The 18219-nt window shown below is 45.6% G+C and overlaps 1 protein-coding gene across 7 annotated transcripts in view; it reads right to left on the reverse strand.

The window, feature by feature from the left end:
• Positions 1-18219, reverse strand: part of PIK3AP1 (phosphoinositide-3-kinase adaptor protein 1) — a 132459-nt gene that overhangs the window by 52911 nt on the left and 61329 nt on the right. For all 7 annotated transcript variants that reach the window (XM_088842214.1, XM_088842216.1, XM_088842217.1 and 4 more), the window contains 6 exons: positions 16982-17121; positions 11537-11681; positions 9690-9832; positions 9043-9175; positions 6260-6456; positions 3222-3411 (listed from right to left, as the gene is read on the reverse strand). In XM_088842214.1, coding sequence (XP_088698340.1) covers positions 3222-3411; positions 6260-6456; positions 9043-9175; positions 9690-9832; positions 11537-11681; positions 16982-17121 — 948 coding nt within the window. The remainder of the gene's footprint in view (positions 1-3221; positions 3412-6259; positions 6457-9042; positions 9176-9689; positions 9833-11536; positions 11682-16981; positions 17122-18219) is intronic.

Here is an 18219-nt window from a genome sequence, read left to right on the forward strand (position 1 = left end):
TCAGAAAATTCAGAGTTTATACGATCTGGAAAGTGAAAAATGCACTGGGTTTCCTCTGCCCATTCCCCAAACAGCCGAATTTTATAGCCTGCCTGTCTGTGGCCTCCTGCTAGCTCCAAGGCAACCAGAATCTCCCCCCACCCTATCCTGGCCCCATGTAACTTTACAAGTTGCCAACTGGCAGCAGACCAGGCAAGCTCCCTAGCACCCGGCTGCCTTGGAAAGTGCTGGAGAGGCTCAGGGCTCCCGCTGTGAGAGGCCTGGCAGACCAGGAGGAGTGGGATGGCTGCCCTTAGTGTTCCCGCCAGCTCTGCACTGATGTGGTAGGAGGATTCATGTGCTGGAGCATCCAGAGGCATAACGGGGGTTAAGGCTCTCTGTCAACACTAAATCAACTGCTAGTAAAGTGGGGGTTTCTCTCATTGTCCAACTGCTCCACCATAGGGACCCAGGGCAGAAATGTTGATGCGTGGTCTCTGGCTTCCCACAGGGGTACTTCTTGTTCTCCAAATGTTCTTTTGTGAATGGGTCTGTGTTCCAGATTGCAAAGGACTGTGTCTCCCCTGCACCCCGTTTTCTCACCAACAACGGGGAGAGGTAAGTGGCTGAAACACCGATGCTCCAGAATTGCTTGCTGGGTCCATGGAGAGAGGGATCCGTGCAAGGGCCAGAGGGCACCAGAGGCTGTTTTGTGAGCCAACATCTGGGCCACAGAAAGAAGAAGCCTGGCTGGAGCTGGGGATGGTTTTTCTAAAAAGCAACCAGGACTACAAATTTGTGGTTTTAGATGGCAATTTCTGGTGCAGAGTAAGGAATGTAGTCCTAGAGACAGAGAGACCTGGGTTCAAACCTGGGCTGTATCACTTATTAGCTGTGAGACATTGGGAGAACTGCTTAATTTCTCTGTGCCTCAGTGTCCCCATTTGTAAAGTGCAGGTAATTAAGAGTGCCCCTGTATGACTGCTTAGAGGATTCGGGGAGGGGGAGGATGCAGATGGTGGGGATGATGCCTTCTCTCCTCACCTCCCTGCTGGGTCATGGCTCATTTGGGAAGAGCTTCCATCAGCACCTTGGTCCTCCCAGTCAGGTGCTGGGAGAGAGTTTCTACCACTCTTTTGCTCTTTCTTCCCCTCCCCCAGAGGAGCAGCCAGTCTGACGGGCAAGCACCTAACAACCACAGGACCACACCTTCCAGGTGTTGGGGTTGCAGCATCAAAGGCCCTGCAGTATCAGGGTTCACTTCTGGCCACCCAACCTGCCCACATTTGCGGCTCCAAAACACCCTATTTATGCCCGCTTTTCTGTTCATAGGTGGGAAAATCAAGCTCCACTCCCTGTGGGACCAGATCCCTATGGTCTTCTTCTCAGGCTGAAAGTTGGCAATACTCAATCCAGCCCATTCTAGAAAGTCCTCCATCAAAAAAGCTGATCGATGCATTGATGAGTATTTGTCTTGTCTTTCTTGAATCTACTAATTAGATCAGAGGGAAGGACAGCGAAGATGTAGGCAGCGTTTCAGAGTTCTTAGCATCTCATGGCAAATAATGGTAACCTGAAAAGAACGCTCTTAGAGGGCTGGCTGTGCGGTCCTCCTGCTTCAACGCTGATATGTGCATTGAAATCCAAAGGTACTTAGACCAGTGGTTCTCCAGGGGAGTGGCACTGCCCTCTACAGGGTATTTGGAAAATCTGTGAGGGTATTTTGGGTTGTCACTATGATACAGAGACACGACTGGCATTGAGCAGAAGGCAGAAAGAGGCTACAACACCTTCGGTGTGGGGGGACAGCGCTACTTTGGGTCCCTCATGACTTTAAAATATTTCGCTAGACCCACACATGAGTTTAAAAAATAACTGCTTATGATATGTATTAATACATATGTGTGTATTTGTACAGATCTGTTTATACATATACACATGTGTGCATATTTTTTAAATGAGTATCAGCAGGTATAAGGAAAAATATGGGCAAAAAATATCTACCAAACTATTTAAAGTGCTATAGTGGTTGGTGGAGTGGAGTCATAGACTTTTAATAACTTGGTTATACATTTTTGTTTCCAATTTTTGGAAGAATGTGCTAATTTTGCTATTGAATAAAACAATTAAAAAATAAACAAAAAAGGGTAAAATTTGTTAAGCAATTTACAAAAAAATCACGTCCTAGAGATATGATATTTTGGAAATAAGCTTATTATACATTCTGTTCCGTCGCTCAGTCGTGTCCGACTCTCTGCGACCCCGTGGACTGTAGCCTACCAGGCTTCTCCGTCCATGGGATTCTCCAGGCAAGAATACTGGAGTGGGTTACCATTTCCTTCTCCAGGGGATCTTCCCAACCCAGGGATCGAATCCGGGTCTCCTGCATTGGAGGCGGGCTCTTTAACCTCTGAGCCACCAGGGAAGCCCTATTATACATTAATCCAGTAAAATTAGGTTAATGGAAAAAAAAAAAGGTTTTCATAATTTTCTGAGCCTAGAAGCTAAACTACTTCATTTGTAAAATACAACTTGTACTTTTGCATGGTTTTCATATATATTAAATTTTCCAAGAATTCCATTACTATAAAAATGGGGAGGAGAATGTGAGAAATCACTCACCATTTAGGAAAATCCAGGCATTGATGCCAGCACTGTTGGCAGTAGCCAAGTCACCAAAACAAGGAACATATCAGCCAGCATTTGAGGCTGTGACAGTGCCAGTGATTCAGAGTGAGGTGACTGCCTCTGCCTAATGCACCATGTCTTCAGGTGCAGGTACACCTGAGCATTCCTCTCCTAGTTCCCTTCTATATTTCAATCAGGGCAATATTTGATTTCTAAGAATTTCATGTGTATTAATAGACAGGTTATATTATATAAATTTCATGTCAGCAGAGTGGATGGGGGAGCATTACAGAATGTATGCTATAAAAAAGGGGCCGTTGGGACTGATAAGAGTCAAAAGACACTGATTTCACCACTGGGATCTGAAGGCAACACTTTCATCAACTCTGCCTTCCAGGCCCCTTCTTAAACTCTCCCGCAACAAAGCAGGAAGTTTGGAGAACAATTCTGCTTGCCATAGCACACGATGGCCTGTCTCACTTTGTGTAAAATGGGATCTTCATCTCTCCGGAGTTGGGGTAAGGGTAAGCAAGGGACTTCCCCAACACACAGCAGAAGGAAGAAACGCTTTCGTCAGCGGAAAGACAGAAGCAGAGCTGAGCCGGGATACTTACAGAGGTCCTCAGTGGCAGCTGGGACAAAGGCCGCCATGGACTCGTACAGCTCCTCGTCACAGCCGGGGTTGAGGGAGCATTTCATGAGCAGGTCTGTGGACAGGTGGGCCATGGACTCATACACAGAGTCAGCCTCCTCCCCTTGCATCAGCTCCTCTTTAATGTGACTCTTCAGCATGTCCACAGTTTCCTGAAAGAGAGGGAGGGCCCCACAGGCACGCTGATACCACCTGGCTCTCTGGGCAGTCAGTTGCGCGAGCGGCCTTGTGACAGTCCAGTAAAGGCTCACAAGAATCAGGGTTGCAACTGGGTGTGCAGGTCTGTATTTCCCACCAGACTGAAAGCTCCTTGAGGAGCCAGGCTCCAAGTCTTTGTTCTATGTCTTTTGTTTTCACCTTTGTATCTTCCTTCAATACTAAGGAGCAATTAGGCACTCAGAGGGGACATCTGTTAAATGTCCAATGCCTGAAGGATACACATCTCCCCCCTTCTCATGAGTGCCTCTGATGCGTCAGGGAAGGGCTAGGGATGTGCTTATGCAGTGTATCCTGACATCCTTTCCACTGCTGCTTCTATTCCCTCGTTCACAGATGAGAAAATCAAAGCTCAGAAAAATCTAGTGCCTTACTCAAGGATCCGCAGTCCTGGCTTCTGACTTTTCTACTGTACCTTAGTGGTTCCTCAAATGGAAACAAATGGCACACAAAGGTGTAACCTTTGCTGATTAGCCAGATGGAAATTCAAATGGGCTAAACAGGGCTGCAGCTAAGTTGCATAGTCAGAAGTCCCTTGGGGACTTGGTTCACCTGACCTTGTTCCTTATATTAGGCTGCTCCAAAGTACCTGACAGCACACTTCTCCAAAGTGCCCTCCTCAGTTTTAAATCCTATGTCCAGAAGGAGAGGTGATCTTGGGTGAAATGCACTGAAGTCAGAGAGACCCGCCCCCCTTTTGTCATTCTGCCTCCAGGTGGTGATGAAGCCAGAGAGATGACTTCTCTGAAACCCCTGCACAACTTTTCCTGGTAAGAAACTCTGGTGTTTCACAATCCTTATTTCAGCATCAACCCACAAAAATCCTCATTTTCATCATCACTACCCCAAGAGCACTAATCTGCTCTTGACACTCTGCGTTGGTTTCCTGATGAACCCCAAGGAACAGACCAGGTGACAGCTGTGGAGTGTTGGAGACTCCGAGTCTCGCTTTTGGTTTTGATATGGTGGAAGGAGGAAATGGGATGGTTCTGTGGAATCATGAACAACATGAAGGGACGACCTTTGCGGGGCAAAGCTGGAGATACACTGGTTGAAGGGATTATAGTCTGAGAACAAAGATGATAAGACAAATGTGAACCAGATTAACTTCAGTGCAAACTGGACATGCATCTTTCCACGTCCCTATGACATAAAGTCAGATAACAGGCCCCAGCTTTAGCATCAACTAGGTTCATATCCTATCTCCACTCTGACAAGTGTGGGGCACGACTACTCTGCCTTTTGAGGCCCTTTTCCTCCTTTGTTGAAGAAAGATAACAATACTGTCAAATTCAAAGAATAGTGGGGAGGACTCAAGGAGACAATGCACTTGCCAATCAAATAAATGCAATAAATAGTGGTCATTAATATGAACACAGTATGCTGTTAACAAAAACTATTGGCAGGGAAATGAAACACTGCCTTTTATACATTTTTGACTCCAAAGTGAAGCCAAATAAATGCTTCTAGACTGTAAGTACCTTTCAGCTTCATTTATGCCAATGATACACCAAATAGGCAATCGTGCTATTCTATTCATTCAATATATTTAATCACTCCCTAAATTTTGGGGGCCTCTCTATATACCTCAGTGAGGCACTGTCTTGTAGATTCTCAAGTCCAGAGCAGAGAGGTAAGTTTCTGGAGAGTTGTCAGGCTCACTCCTGCCTGGAGGCAGAAAACAAGACTAGATGGTGTTCATTGTTCCCTTTGAGGTCACAGCCTCATAGGAGAGGCAGAGCTATTTCCGCGCTGCAGCTGTGAATCGCAAAAACGGAAGAAAACCAGAAAAGGGTGGAGTCACAAAGGTCACCTGCCTCCAAAACAATGGAAGGAATTTGGGAGCATGTACCAAGGCCAAGATACAGGATGAGATTACAGAGAAGGACCCCCAAGTCAATGATCGAGGGAGATCTGTGAATCCGAAACTAGAGGCTCAGAAAGTGAGAGAGGTTGTCAGGAGGTGGGGCCTCACAGCTAGCCTCCCTGTAGCCTCAGATGCAGAGTTTTACTGTGGTCAGTGCTAAGAAAGGAACCAAGCTTAACAATTAACCTGGGCTTGATGGTGGGCGAAGCAGCTGGGAACATCCTGCCAAGTGCCTTGGAGGTGGGTGGGGAGGCAGCTGGCAAGAGGAGTTGGCATCTGCCCTCAGCAGATTCACTCGACAAATGTCTCTGTAAATTCTTCGAGGGTGGATCTTAGTGCTTTCCTACATTATCTCTTTTTATCCTCAAAACAACCCTAAGAGTAGAACTATTGTCATCTTTCTCCTGCATATTAGGAAACAGAGAGAAAGAGTATAGATACATGATTTGCCCAAAGTCATGTGGCTAACAAGTATTGATAAGGAAACTGGACCTGGGTCCATGTGACTCCAGGCTTCCCAGGTGACACTAGTGGTAAAGAACCTGCCTGCCAACGCAGGAGACATTAAGAGATGCGGGTTTGATCCCGCGTTCAATCCTGGGTGGGGAAGAGCCCCTGGAGGAGGGCATGGCAACCCACTCCGGTGGTGCCTGGAGAATCCCATGGACAGAGGAACCTGGTGGGCTGCATCCGTGGGTCGCAAAAAGTTGGACATGACTGAAGTGACTTAGAACGCATGCATGCACGACATGTGACTCCAGGGCTCATCTCTTCAGCCTGCGTATACTGGCCCTGCCAGCAGAGGCACATGAGGACATGCTAGAGATGAAGTCCACCCAGATCTGTGATGCAAAGGCAGCCCAGGGGACCACGTGGTGCATTTCCAGTTCCCGGGGCCTCTCCTGCCTTGACCTTACCACATACTCGTCGATGAACTGCCGCAGGTCCCGGAAGCCATGCTTCTCCGCGATGGTGTTAGGATAGTGGCCGTGCTTGTTGGCAACACTGTAGGCCTGTAGGGCTCCCGGGCAGGTGAGCAACAACGCAGTGAGGTTCTTTAGTCCATACTTGGCAGCAAAGTGCAACAAAGTGGGCAGCTCTTCATCCCTTTGATCTGAAAAATTGTCAAGCAAAATGTAATGATCAGAGAAAGCCCAGGGCACCATGCTTATGGAGATGACACTGGAAACCTAGTGTGGCACCCAGCAGATGCTCAATCATTGCTTCTTGGTTGACTGACCTAACATCTAATGACTTCCTCTGGGCCACCACTGAAGATGACAGAAGAAATGATATGTCAATTAATTAGCAAATCTATCATTAATATCCTACCTCCTTTCTCTAAAAGGATTGGAGAATCCTGAGAAATAACACCAGTTCAAAATATGTGGATATTCTAAGGGTTTTTTAAAGAGCAGCCATGAAGAGCAACAGGGATTGTGTTTTGAACATCTCTTCAAATTTCAGAATACTTTAAAATAACCACTTTATGTATGCTGATTGAACGAAAGAAATCCTGCGACTTCCCTGGTGGTCCAGTGGTTAGGACTCGGTGCTTTCACTACTGTGGGCACATGTTCAATTTCTAGTCAGGGAACTAAGATCCTGCAAACTGTGTGGCGTGGTGAAAAAAAAAAATCCATCTTAGCTCTTATGCCCAGTTTCATAACATGTGCCAAGTAATCCGGAGGCTGTTACTTAGACGTTCCATGACCTTTAGTTTTGAACTAGAAAATATTTCCAGACTATCTCAAAGGGACCTGGGAGGATTAACAAGGTGGTTTTCAGTGAGCTCTTTGTTGAAGACAGGCTTTAAGTGATGGTATTAACGTACATGAACCCCAGGATGTCCATTAACCTTCTGATTTGTGAGAAACAAAGTGCTCCTGAGGGTCACTGGTCCCCATGAGCCCCTCCACCTACTAATATGTGATACAGCAAGTCAAACTCAACCAAGGAAATAGACATGTTTGTTTTGGGAAGCTGGGGACAAATCTCTTTTTTTATTTTTATAAAAGTTGATTTCTAAGCCCAAAGTGAAAGTGAAAGTGAGGGTCGCTCAGTCATGTCCAACTCTTTGTGACCCCATGGATTATACAGTCCATGGAATTCTCCAAGCTAGAATACTGGAGTGGGTAGCCTTTCCCTTCTCCAGGGGATCTTCCCGACCCAGGAATCAAATCAGGGTCTCCTGCATTACAGGCAGATTCTTTACCAACTGAGCTATAAGGGAAGCCCAAAAGTGATAGATAAATAAACAGATAAATATATGTATATATACATGTCTTATATATGTGTGTGTGTGTATGTACATAAATACGTATATGTATTTTTTTAATAAGACAAACCCAGGGACATCCTGGTGGTCCAGTGGTTAAGACTTTGCCTTACAATGCAGGGGGTTTGGGTTCGATCCCTGGTCAGGGAGCTAACATCCCACATGCCTTGCAACCAAAAAAACAGAACATAAACAACAAAAACAATACTGCAATAAATTCAATAAAAACTTTTAAAATGGTCCATGTTGAAAAAAAATCTAAAAAAAAAAGAAAGAAAAGACAAGCCCAGCATCGTATTCACCAGGATATAATCTTTGAAATGCAGGTCTGAAAATGTCCGCAGGATCGCCCATGATTGTCAAGCTATGAATTATTTTCTCCTGAGCCCAAATAGGGAATATTAACACCTGCTGAAAGTGATGCAAGGACATTTCACAGTAGGAAAATGGGGAGAGGCAACAAGAAAATGCCCCCAGGAGAAGTACTTGAAGGTAATGTAACCTCATCCTTATGGTTCTCAGAGGCTGTGGAAGGATAAAATGCAGGCAGTGAGTATCCAGAGACTTGGGTTCCTCCTGGGCAGTGCAGCTGCGGCGTGAAGGAAAAACGGCATCCACAAAAGTGCCATAACAAGCATCCAGTCCAGCGTGCAGGACACCATCCCCATGCAAGTGGTTCTCCCAGCTCCCAGCAAGGCACACATGCCCACCAGACTACTCCTCCCTCGTCAAACAAATAATTGATTTGTGCCTACTGTGAGCCACCAGGCACAGTCCCTGTGTTCATCCAGCTGACAGACCAGCAAAAAAGACAGACAAAGCTGAAGAGTAAAGAATCCAACATGCTAGGGGAGCCCACAGCATGTAGGTGGGACCTACCTGAAGAAGAGCTTCCTAAGCTGCTGCAGGAGGAGGGGAGGAAGAAGCTGTATTCTCAAAGGCTGAGGTAGCAAGAGGCAGGGTGGAATTTTCATTAGGTAAAAGAAGTTCATACCTTCCGTAGAGCACAGCATAGAAGCCAAGGGAGAGAACAGAGAGGGGTGAGAGCAGAAACACTGCAGGAGCCCCTGGGGAAGGGCTTGTGAAAAGTTAAGCAGTTTGGACCTTAGAAGACAAGTGGGAACCACAGAGGGTATTTAGTAAGGGAGTGAGATATTTGGGCTTATAATTTAGAATAATCTCAGGCTGACCACGGATGGTGGAGCCTGGTGGGCTGCTGTCTATGGGGTCGCACAGAGTCGGACACAACTGAAGCGACTTAGCAGCAGCAGCAGGCTGACCAGAGAAGAATGACTGTTTCTCAGAGGATGAACGAAAGAGCAGAACCCAGTAGAACGCATGAGCACAGGCTGACTGCATGCTGGAACCGACCAACTGAAATCGACCTGCTGCCTTTTTCTTGGGTTTTGACTATCGACTTACTCGTCATCATGTCTTCTTCTTCCAGCTGGTTGATTCCAAAGAGGTGCAGCCCACTTGCAGGAATGTTGTTCTTCAGGGACTCCGTTAGCAGTTTATCAAGGGTCTCCGTGTTGTAGGGCACAATTTTAAAGGCCTAAATACCAAAGTGAAGATGGTCAGATTTTAAATCCAGCTATCTCCCACCCTTTTCATACTGTTACATCTTTTTGCCTTAATTGATGCTTTCGAACTGTGGTGTTGGAGAAGACTCTTGAGGGTCCCTTGGACAACAAGGAGATCAAATCAGTCAATCCTAAAGGGAATTAACCCTGAGAATTCATTGAAAGGACTGATGCTGAAGCTGGAACTCCAATACTTTTGCCACCTGATGAGAAAAGCCAACTCATTGGAAAAGACCCTGATGCTGGGAAAGATTGAGGTCAGGAGGAGAAGGGGACGACAGAGAATGAGATGGCTGGTTGGCATCACCGACTCAATGGACGTGAGTTTGAGCAAGCTCTGGGAGATGGTGAAGGACAGGGAAGTCTGGCGTGCCACAGTCCAACTGAGCAACTGAACAACAACACAATCTTCCACCCAACAGATTTCAGACTGTGAACCATGAGCAGAAACTACAGAAAACTCTGGGGTCCTTTCATCATCCTTACCTGACACATGAACTCCACAGGATTTGCAGCATTGGACAATAAATTCCCAATTTCTTCCATGTCAGTATAATAGCTGATGATGGTGTCACACACCACTAAGTCCCCAGAATATATCTTCAGAGAAACATTCCCAGATGAAAGGTCTGGATGGAAGAAAAGATACTATAAAACTGTTTTTTTGGTTTTTTTTTTTTTGAGAGTACAGGGGAAAGCGTTCCTGGATTACTTAAACAGTGAAGAAATGAATTGGGGACTGGAAGAAAGGGCTTGGAGGTGAACTGCAGGGTTGGGAAGTGAGGGACAGAGCAGAAGAAGCAGTGAGCAGACTGACACACAGGAGAGCTCTGTGTCAGAGGGATTATCCGCACTGGGTCTGCAATTTAACTTTTCGAAGATTTTCGTCTGCTTTACTCACTACTGCAGGCCCCAAGTCACAACAGACAGGAAGAACAGCTGAATTTAAAGCACTTTATATAAAGGCCAGTGGTCACCAGAGGCGGGGGGCGCTGGCGGTGGGACTCCGCACTTCTACCCATCGCACAAGAGAACTGATTCGCTTGCTGTGCTGCCATCATGACTGTGTGTTCTCCCTGACTGTTCTCTCTTCTGCACCACAGGAAGGGGTTTTGAGGGGGAAAGAGAAAATTAAAAATACACCAACCACAAAGATTCGATTCACAAAAGAGGAAATGTGACAAGTAGAGAACACGGAAAAACATTTAACCTCACTAGTAATCAAAGAAAGGCAAATTAAAACAATGGACTACTTTTTAGAAACATGTTAAATGAGCAAAAATATTCAAAGTGACAAGGCCGAGTGTTGGTGATGAGATAGCAGATAAACTTGACAGTAGTAATATTCCATAAAGCAACTAAGCATCATCTTTCAGGACCCTTAAAAACACCCAATGTTTGAGGAATTCCATCTCGAGGACACTATGCTAAACACAAAAGAAACAAAACCTGCATGCTCAATACACCATCATTTAAAATAATAAGGAATCAAAAATAACACAGATAGGCAATAATGAGGAAATGAAAAATTAAAAGATATTTCTATTCAGCTGAGCATTATATAGCTTTAAAAATTATGGTTTTAAGATATAGGTCCAATTGAAGGGACTAGTTTTATAAATTATGGTTCATCTACACATTGGATTACCTTACAACCATTAAGCATCATTTTGTCAAAGGAATATTTATTAACATGGGAAAAAATTCACAGTGTATTTTCAGGTAACGAAAGCTGGTTGCAAGACAACATTATGTACACAAATGTGGGAAAATACAGAAACCAGTGATTTCCTTTGGGGGCATATGGGTAATTTTTCTACCTACTTTCTTTTATGGTTACTGTATTCTCCAATATTGAGCACACATTACTTTTGTAATAGAAAAAATAATTATAAAATTGAGAGTTCCAAAGTCCACGTAACAGGACAGTGGTAAAGGGATGGAGACAGGATAAATTCAGATACATAAAGAAAACCAGAATATACGATAATAGATACTATTGGAACAACTATGCTTTTAAAAATTAGGAATAAAGGCAAAGAAGGCCTACTAGTAGGGTGTCAGGTGACTTTACCCCTACTTTTCCTATTTTTCTCTTGTTTTAAAAAATGTTAATACATTAACTTTGTAAACATTGTAATATATCCATTTCCTCCCCATCACACATGTATGCTTCGACAACTTCTTTTTCCTTTCAAGAGAATATGACAACCAATCCAAACCTTGGTTGTCACTTTTCTCAATGACTGATAAAGACAGCTGTCAACAAGGTGAAGAAAGAAGGGGCCTCTTCACATGAGGCCTAATTTCTGGAGGTCAGTGGAGTTACTTACTGGGAGCTTTCACGGAAACAGTGTACTCATTCTCCAGCTTGGCTTCCACCCTTATCGAGGGAGAATCCTCACGAGAAAATTCGGCTTCTGTTGTCACCTTCTCATCCAACTTACATCTCACGAAGACGTAGACAGTGGTTTCTGCCTGGAATGGGACACCAGTCATTGCTCCTCCTCCCTGGTTTTTGGAGGCCCAGCTCTCCCCAGTGAAGCTGCTCCAGAGCAGGGTGGGGTCTGCAGTCCAGTGCCAGGCAGTGACTGCTTGCCACAGGTCCAAAAGATCAGTTACAAAGCCCAGGAGTGAACATTTATAACCCTTAATAGCAATTTGATCATCTTATGTCTGTCAAACCTAATAATAATTTTAAAACCTGGGGCTGGTATTTTATATGTTTGTTTATTCACTTTTTTATAGCATTTCTTTTTTGTTATACATTATAAAAGTGTTGGTCCATGGCAGAATTGGAAACTTGAAAGAACAACATTTTTAAAAAGTTCTTCACTACAGATAGTTTGAGAAGCAGTATTCTAGATCAGGGCCTTTTCCAATGAGTCGGTTCTTCACATTAGGTGGCCAAAATATTGAAGTTTCAGCTTCAGCATCAGTCCTTCCAAAGAATATTCAGGACTGATCTCCTTTAGAATGGACTGGTTGGATCTTTTTGCAGTCCAAGGGACTCTCAAGAGTCTTCTCCAACACCACAGTTCAAAAGCATCAATTCTTTGGCGCTCAGCTTTCTTTATAGTCCAACTCTCACATCCATACACAACTATTGGAAAAGACCCTGATGCTGGGAAAGATTGAAGGTGGGAGGAGAAGGGGACGACAGAGGATGAGATGGTTTGATGGCATCGCCAACGCTATGGATGTATCTGAGCAAGCTCTGGGAGTTGGTGATGGACAGGGAAGCCTGACATGCAGCAGTCTATGGGGTGGCAAAGACTCAGACACGACTGAGCAACTGAACTGAACTGATTCTAGATCAGCCTTGGTACCCAAAGTGAGGCCAAGGGACCAGCAGCATTGGTATCTGTGGAAGCTTGTTAGAAACACAGAATCTCAAGCCCTACCGGGACCCACCAGACACCACACCGGAGTCTGCATTTTACCAAGACAACTGGGTGACTCAGCCTTACAGAGCAAGAGGCACTTATTTACAGAAGACTTCTTGATTTTGGAATTTATGCTCTTCTCAGATGGACAAAGATGGAGAAGTTCTATACAGTCAGAAAAACAAGACCAGGAGCTGACTGTGGCTCAGATCATGAACTCCTTATTGCCAAATTCAGACTTAAATTGAAGAAAGTAGGGAAAACCACTAGACTATTCAGGTATGACCTAAATCAAAACCCTTATGATTATACAATGAAAGTGAGAAATAGGTTTAAGGGACTAGATCTGATAGACAGAGTGCCTGATGAACTATGGACGGAGGTTCGTGACATTGTACAGGAGACAGGGATCAAGACCATCCCCATGGAAAAGAAATGCAAAAAAGAAAAACGGCTGTCTGAGGAGGTTTTACAAATAGCTGTGAAAAGAATAGAAGTGAAAAGCAAAGGAGAAAAGGAAAGATATTCCCATTTGAATGCAGAGTTCCAAAGAATATCAAGGAGAGATAAGAAAGCCTTCCTCGGTGATCAATGCAAAGAAACAGAGGAAAACAACAGAATGGGAAAGACTAGAGATCTCTTCAAGAAAATTAGAGATACCAAGGGAACATTTCATACAAGATGGGCTCAATAAAGGACAGAAATGGTATGGACCTAACAGAAGCAGAAGATATTAAGAAGAGGTGGCAAGAATACACAGAAGAACTGTACAAAAAAGATCTTCATGACCCAGATAATCACGATGCTGTGATCACTCACCTAGAGCCAGACATCTTGGAATGTGAAGTCAAGTGGGCCTTAGGAAGCATCACTATGAACAAATCTAGTGGAGGTGATGGAATTCCAGTTGAGCTATTTCAAATCCTAAGAGATGATGTTGTCAAAGTGCTGCACCCAATATGCCAGCAAATTTGGAAAACTCAGCAGTGGCCACAGGACTGGAAAAGGTCAGTCTTCATTCCAATTCCAAAGAAAGGCAATGCCAAAGAATGCTCAAACTACCGCACAATTACACTCATCTCACACGCTAGTAAAGTCATGCTCAAAATTCTCCAAGCCAGGCTTCAGCAATACGTGAACCATGAACTTCCAGATGTTCAAGCTGGTTTTAGGAAAGGCAGAGGAACCAGAGATCAAATTGCCAACATCCACTGGATCATCAAAAAAGCAAGAGAGTTCCAGAAAAACATCTATTTCTGCTTTATTGACTATGCCAAAGCCTTTGATTGTGTGGATCACAATAAACTGTGGAAAATTCTGAAAGAGATGGGAAGACCAGACCACCTGACCTGCCTCTTGAGAAACCTGTATGCAGGTCAGGAAGCAACGGTTAGAACTGGACATGGAACAACAGACTGGTTCCAAATAGGAAAAGGAGTATGTCAAGGCTGTATATTGTCACCCTGCTTATTTAACTTATATGCAGAGTACATCATGAGAAACGCTGGGCTGGAAGAAGCACAAGCTGGAATCAAGATTGCTGGGAGAAATATCAATAACCTCAGATATGCAGATGACACCACCCTTATGGCAGAAAGTGAAGAGGAACTCAAAAGCCTCTTGATGAAAGTGAAAGAAGAGAGTGAAAAAGTTGGCTTGAAACTCAACATTCAGAAAACGAAGATCATGGCATCTGGTCCCATCACTTCATGGGAAATAGATGGAAAAACAGTGGAGACAGTGTCAGACTTTATTTTTTGGGGCTCCAAAATCACTGCGGATGCTGATTGCAGCCATGAAATTAAAAGACGCTTACTCCTTGGAGGGAAAGTTATGACCAACCTTGATAATATATTAAAAAGCAGAGACATTACTTTGCCAACCAAGTCCGTCTAGTCAAGGCTATGGTTTTTCCAGTGGTCATGTATGGATGTGAGAGTTGGACTGTGAAGAATGCTGAGCATTGAAGAATTGATGCTTTTGAACTGTGGTGTTGGAGAAGACTCTTGAGAGTCCCTTGGACTGCAAGGAGATCCAACCAGTTCATTCTAAAGGAGATCAGTTCTGGGTATTCATTGGAAGGACTGATGCTGAAGCTGAAACTCCAATACTCTGGCCACCTCATGCAAAGAGCTGAGTCATTGGAAAAGACCCTGATGCTGGGAATGATTGGGGGCAGGAGCAGAAGGGGATGACAGAGGATGAGATGGCTGGATGGCATCACTGACTCGATGGACATGAGTTTGAGTGAACTCCGGGAGTTGGTGATGGACAGGGAGGCCTGACATGCTGCGATTCATGGGGTCGCAAAGAGTCGGATAGGACTGAGCGAATGAACTGAACTGAACTGAATAGATGGACAAAAATAACTGATTGGAGGATTAATTTTCCCAAGGCATTGAGCAACCTGAGTGCAGTTTTATATTGTTTTGCGATCTCTTGTCAAACCTACCAAATGGAATTATCTATTTTACTGTGATGGTTAAGTTCTTAAGACATTGAACTAGAAAGGACCAGCTGTCCAAAAAACAGGGGAAAAGGAGAAATTTCTGGCCACAGCTATTCCCCAGATGTTCAATGTAAAATTCCGCTATCAAGCCTTTAGAGTAGGCCTTTGTAACGAGGGCCACTCTTGATTCCAGAGCAGGTGGGAGGGGGACTGTGGTCCTGGCTCACAGAGACTGCGGAGGGTGGATGTGAGTGTGTTTGTGATGGACCTGTCTCCCACTGTGGGTCCAGCCCTGTCCAACCTGCTCCTCCCAAGGCGGGTGGGAAGCCAATGAAAATGAGTGTTTCTCCCCCTTGATAGTCATGACCCAACTCCAGCCCAGCTGCCCCAGGATCCAGAAACCTGGAGCAGGGAGCAGAGAGAATCCTGGGTCAGTGGGAACCAGCACAGGAGAAGGAGCCAAAGCCTGGAAAACCAGGGAGGTATGGATGGAGCACTATCCCTCAGTTCCAAACCCTCCTCACAGTCTCCAGTCTGATGTCAGGATGAGAGGGGCATGGGGAAAGCAGGAAAGAGTATAAGGAGACTAGAAACTGCATGCCCACCACAAAGCCTGGCTGGTCAGGAAAAGGAGTGAAGCGGGTACAAAGAAAAGAGACTGGTGAGAACCAGGGATGCATCTAACGGCCCAGCTGCTCATCTCAGACCTGGTTATTACCAGATTCTGATCCAAAAGAAGCTGGAAACAGATTTTCATGCCTAATTTTTAAAACACTGAGCAACTCAAACCAAACACATCTATGAGTTCAATCAAGTCTGAAGAAGCAGCTTGCAACCCCCATGGAGGGCATCCTTGCCCAACACCTTGTGGTCTCAGACTGCACAGAAAGCCACTCATAAGTTCAGAGAAGCTAAGACTTCCCATTTCCATGGCCCTTCCGCCCTCTTGCCTCCAGGAGCCCACAGTGGCAAACCTAGCACAGGCTCCTACCCACAAGAAAAGATTTCACTGCTCTGAACCAATATTACACATTTTTCATCAGAAAAGGAAAGATAATGAAAAACTATAAATACTGTAGTAGTATTCAAATGACAGTGGCTCCATCAGTTGGTTATCACATTCAAATCATCTCTTAACTTGGGTCCTACCCCTGAAAATGTTAGTCATGTTATGCTCAGGCATTACGGAGAAGGCAATGGCAACCCACTCCAGTACTCTTGCCTGGAAAATCCCATGGATGGAGGAGCCTGGTAGGCTACAGTCCATGGGGTCGCGAAGAGTCGGACACGACTGAGCGACTTCACTTTCGCTTTTCACTTTCATGCATTGGAGAAGGAAATGCCAACCCACTCCACGGTTCTTGCCTGGAGAATCCCAGGGACGGGAGAGTCTGGTGGGCTGCTGTCTATGGGGTCGCACAGAGTCAGACACGACTGAAGCAACTTAGCCGCAGCAACAGCTCAGGCATTAAGCTTCTTCCTTTTGCAAGTGATACTGGCCAGCAAGTTTCAGCCATCAGGCTTTGAGGCACTTTTGGGCCATGCAAGGAACCAGCTGACAGAAAAGCAAGCTGTCAAAATGCCCAGCACTGGGCTGGAAGGACCAGACCCAGGCCTCTAACTCCAGGGTTGGCCTATAGTGTATTATAATGTCCATGTCTGCTGGTCTTCAACACACTCTAAGTTTTTGTCTCATGAACTTAATGTCTTGGGTTGATGACACATACATTCCTGGGCTCTTCTCCCTTTGACTTAAAGGAGTGAGGAATGTCCAGGGCCCAGGCAGTGGGGGTCCCAGGGTGGCTAATGTATATGGAAGCCCAACAAGAAAGCTGGGGTTACACAAAGGTGTGACAGGAGAATACCGCTCCCTTTACTACACCCACTGAAAAGCCCCAAAGTCTGTGCTCCGACGTCCATCCACCAGCCCTAGAGGCGCCTACCCCACAGCGGATGCGCTCCGGCTGCACCACCATCAGGTTCCCAGGCGGAGTCTCCGGCGGCGGCAGGCTCTGCTGCTTTGAGTAGGGAAGGACCTTCTCGTCCTCAGTCTCGGTGTCAGTGACTGAGTCACAGCCAGAATCTACGGCACAGAGAACACAGCTGAATGGAAAGAAAAGGAAGCAGAGCTGGGCATGTCCCACCCCCATTAAAACCCCAAATGTTACCAAATAGGAAATGGCTCCGAATGTCAAACAAATACAAGCTGAAGGGAATGACTCAGGAAATCATGAAAGAGGACCTCCTGGGGAAAAGTCAACCCCCATGGAGGCCACGAGGATAGGGTGACATCAGGAAGATGATGGTGGAGAGAGAGGCCGAGATGTCTGGGGCAGGCTGCTGTCTGAGGCTGGCAGGTCTGGTCGCAAACAACAGACTTCTTCAGGCTTCACCGCTGGACTTCTTGCAGGGCTCGCTTTGGTGACTGTGAGGAAAGAAGTCCCTTCTCCTTAAGGGGAGGGGTGTCAAGAATAGGCTGTCCACTTAAAGGCCATCTTTTGAACATCAGGTAAAACCTGTGCTTTCCAGGAAGTCAGTATTCCTCAAGGTCATAGCTAGCCAGCCTATTCCCTCCAGGGCAGTGGTAAAAGGCAATCACTTTCAACAAATCTTAGTGTCACTGGGTCCCAAATCAGTATCACAGCCAACACCCCTGCCATGGGAAGAGAGGAGCGTGCTCGGATTTGGAGCAGGTGAGCAGGGGTATGCAGATAGAGCATGGCGTGGAATGAGATGATGCTGAGATGGGGGTAGATGCAACCTACCAGAGCTCTAAAGCAGGGACTCTTAACCAGGGCTCAACAACTGATAGGGTGCCTGTGTGCAAGATTCTCTGTGTGTCTGTGTGTGTGCATGTGTGTGTGTATTTGCCTAAACTTCTCTGGAGATAGTCCAGAGCTTCATCAGATCCTCAAAGAGGAACAAAATGGTTAAGAACGGCTGCGAGGAACAGGAAGGTCCATCTAGTCCCTTCCCCAGGCTTGTTCTCCATTTCTAAACCACCGACAGAGCCGGCCAACTGTGCTAGGAGCTGTGAGAACACGAGTGTGAACCAAACACCCATCCTGCCTTCAGAGAGCCCATTTTCTAGAAGGGCTGGAGAGAGTTTAATCTGGCTGATTCCAGCAGGCTGGCCTCCCATGGAAAGAGTGACGTCGTCCTGGGAGAAAGCTGGGGTGGC

Source organism: Moschus berezovskii, chromosome 12, assembly GCF_049115385.1.
Source record: "Moschus berezovskii isolate FMDL1 chromosome 12, NW_MosBer_1.0, whole genome shotgun sequence".
Lineage (NCBI taxonomy): Eukaryota > Metazoa > Chordata > Mammalia > Artiodactyla > Moschidae > Moschus > Moschus berezovskii.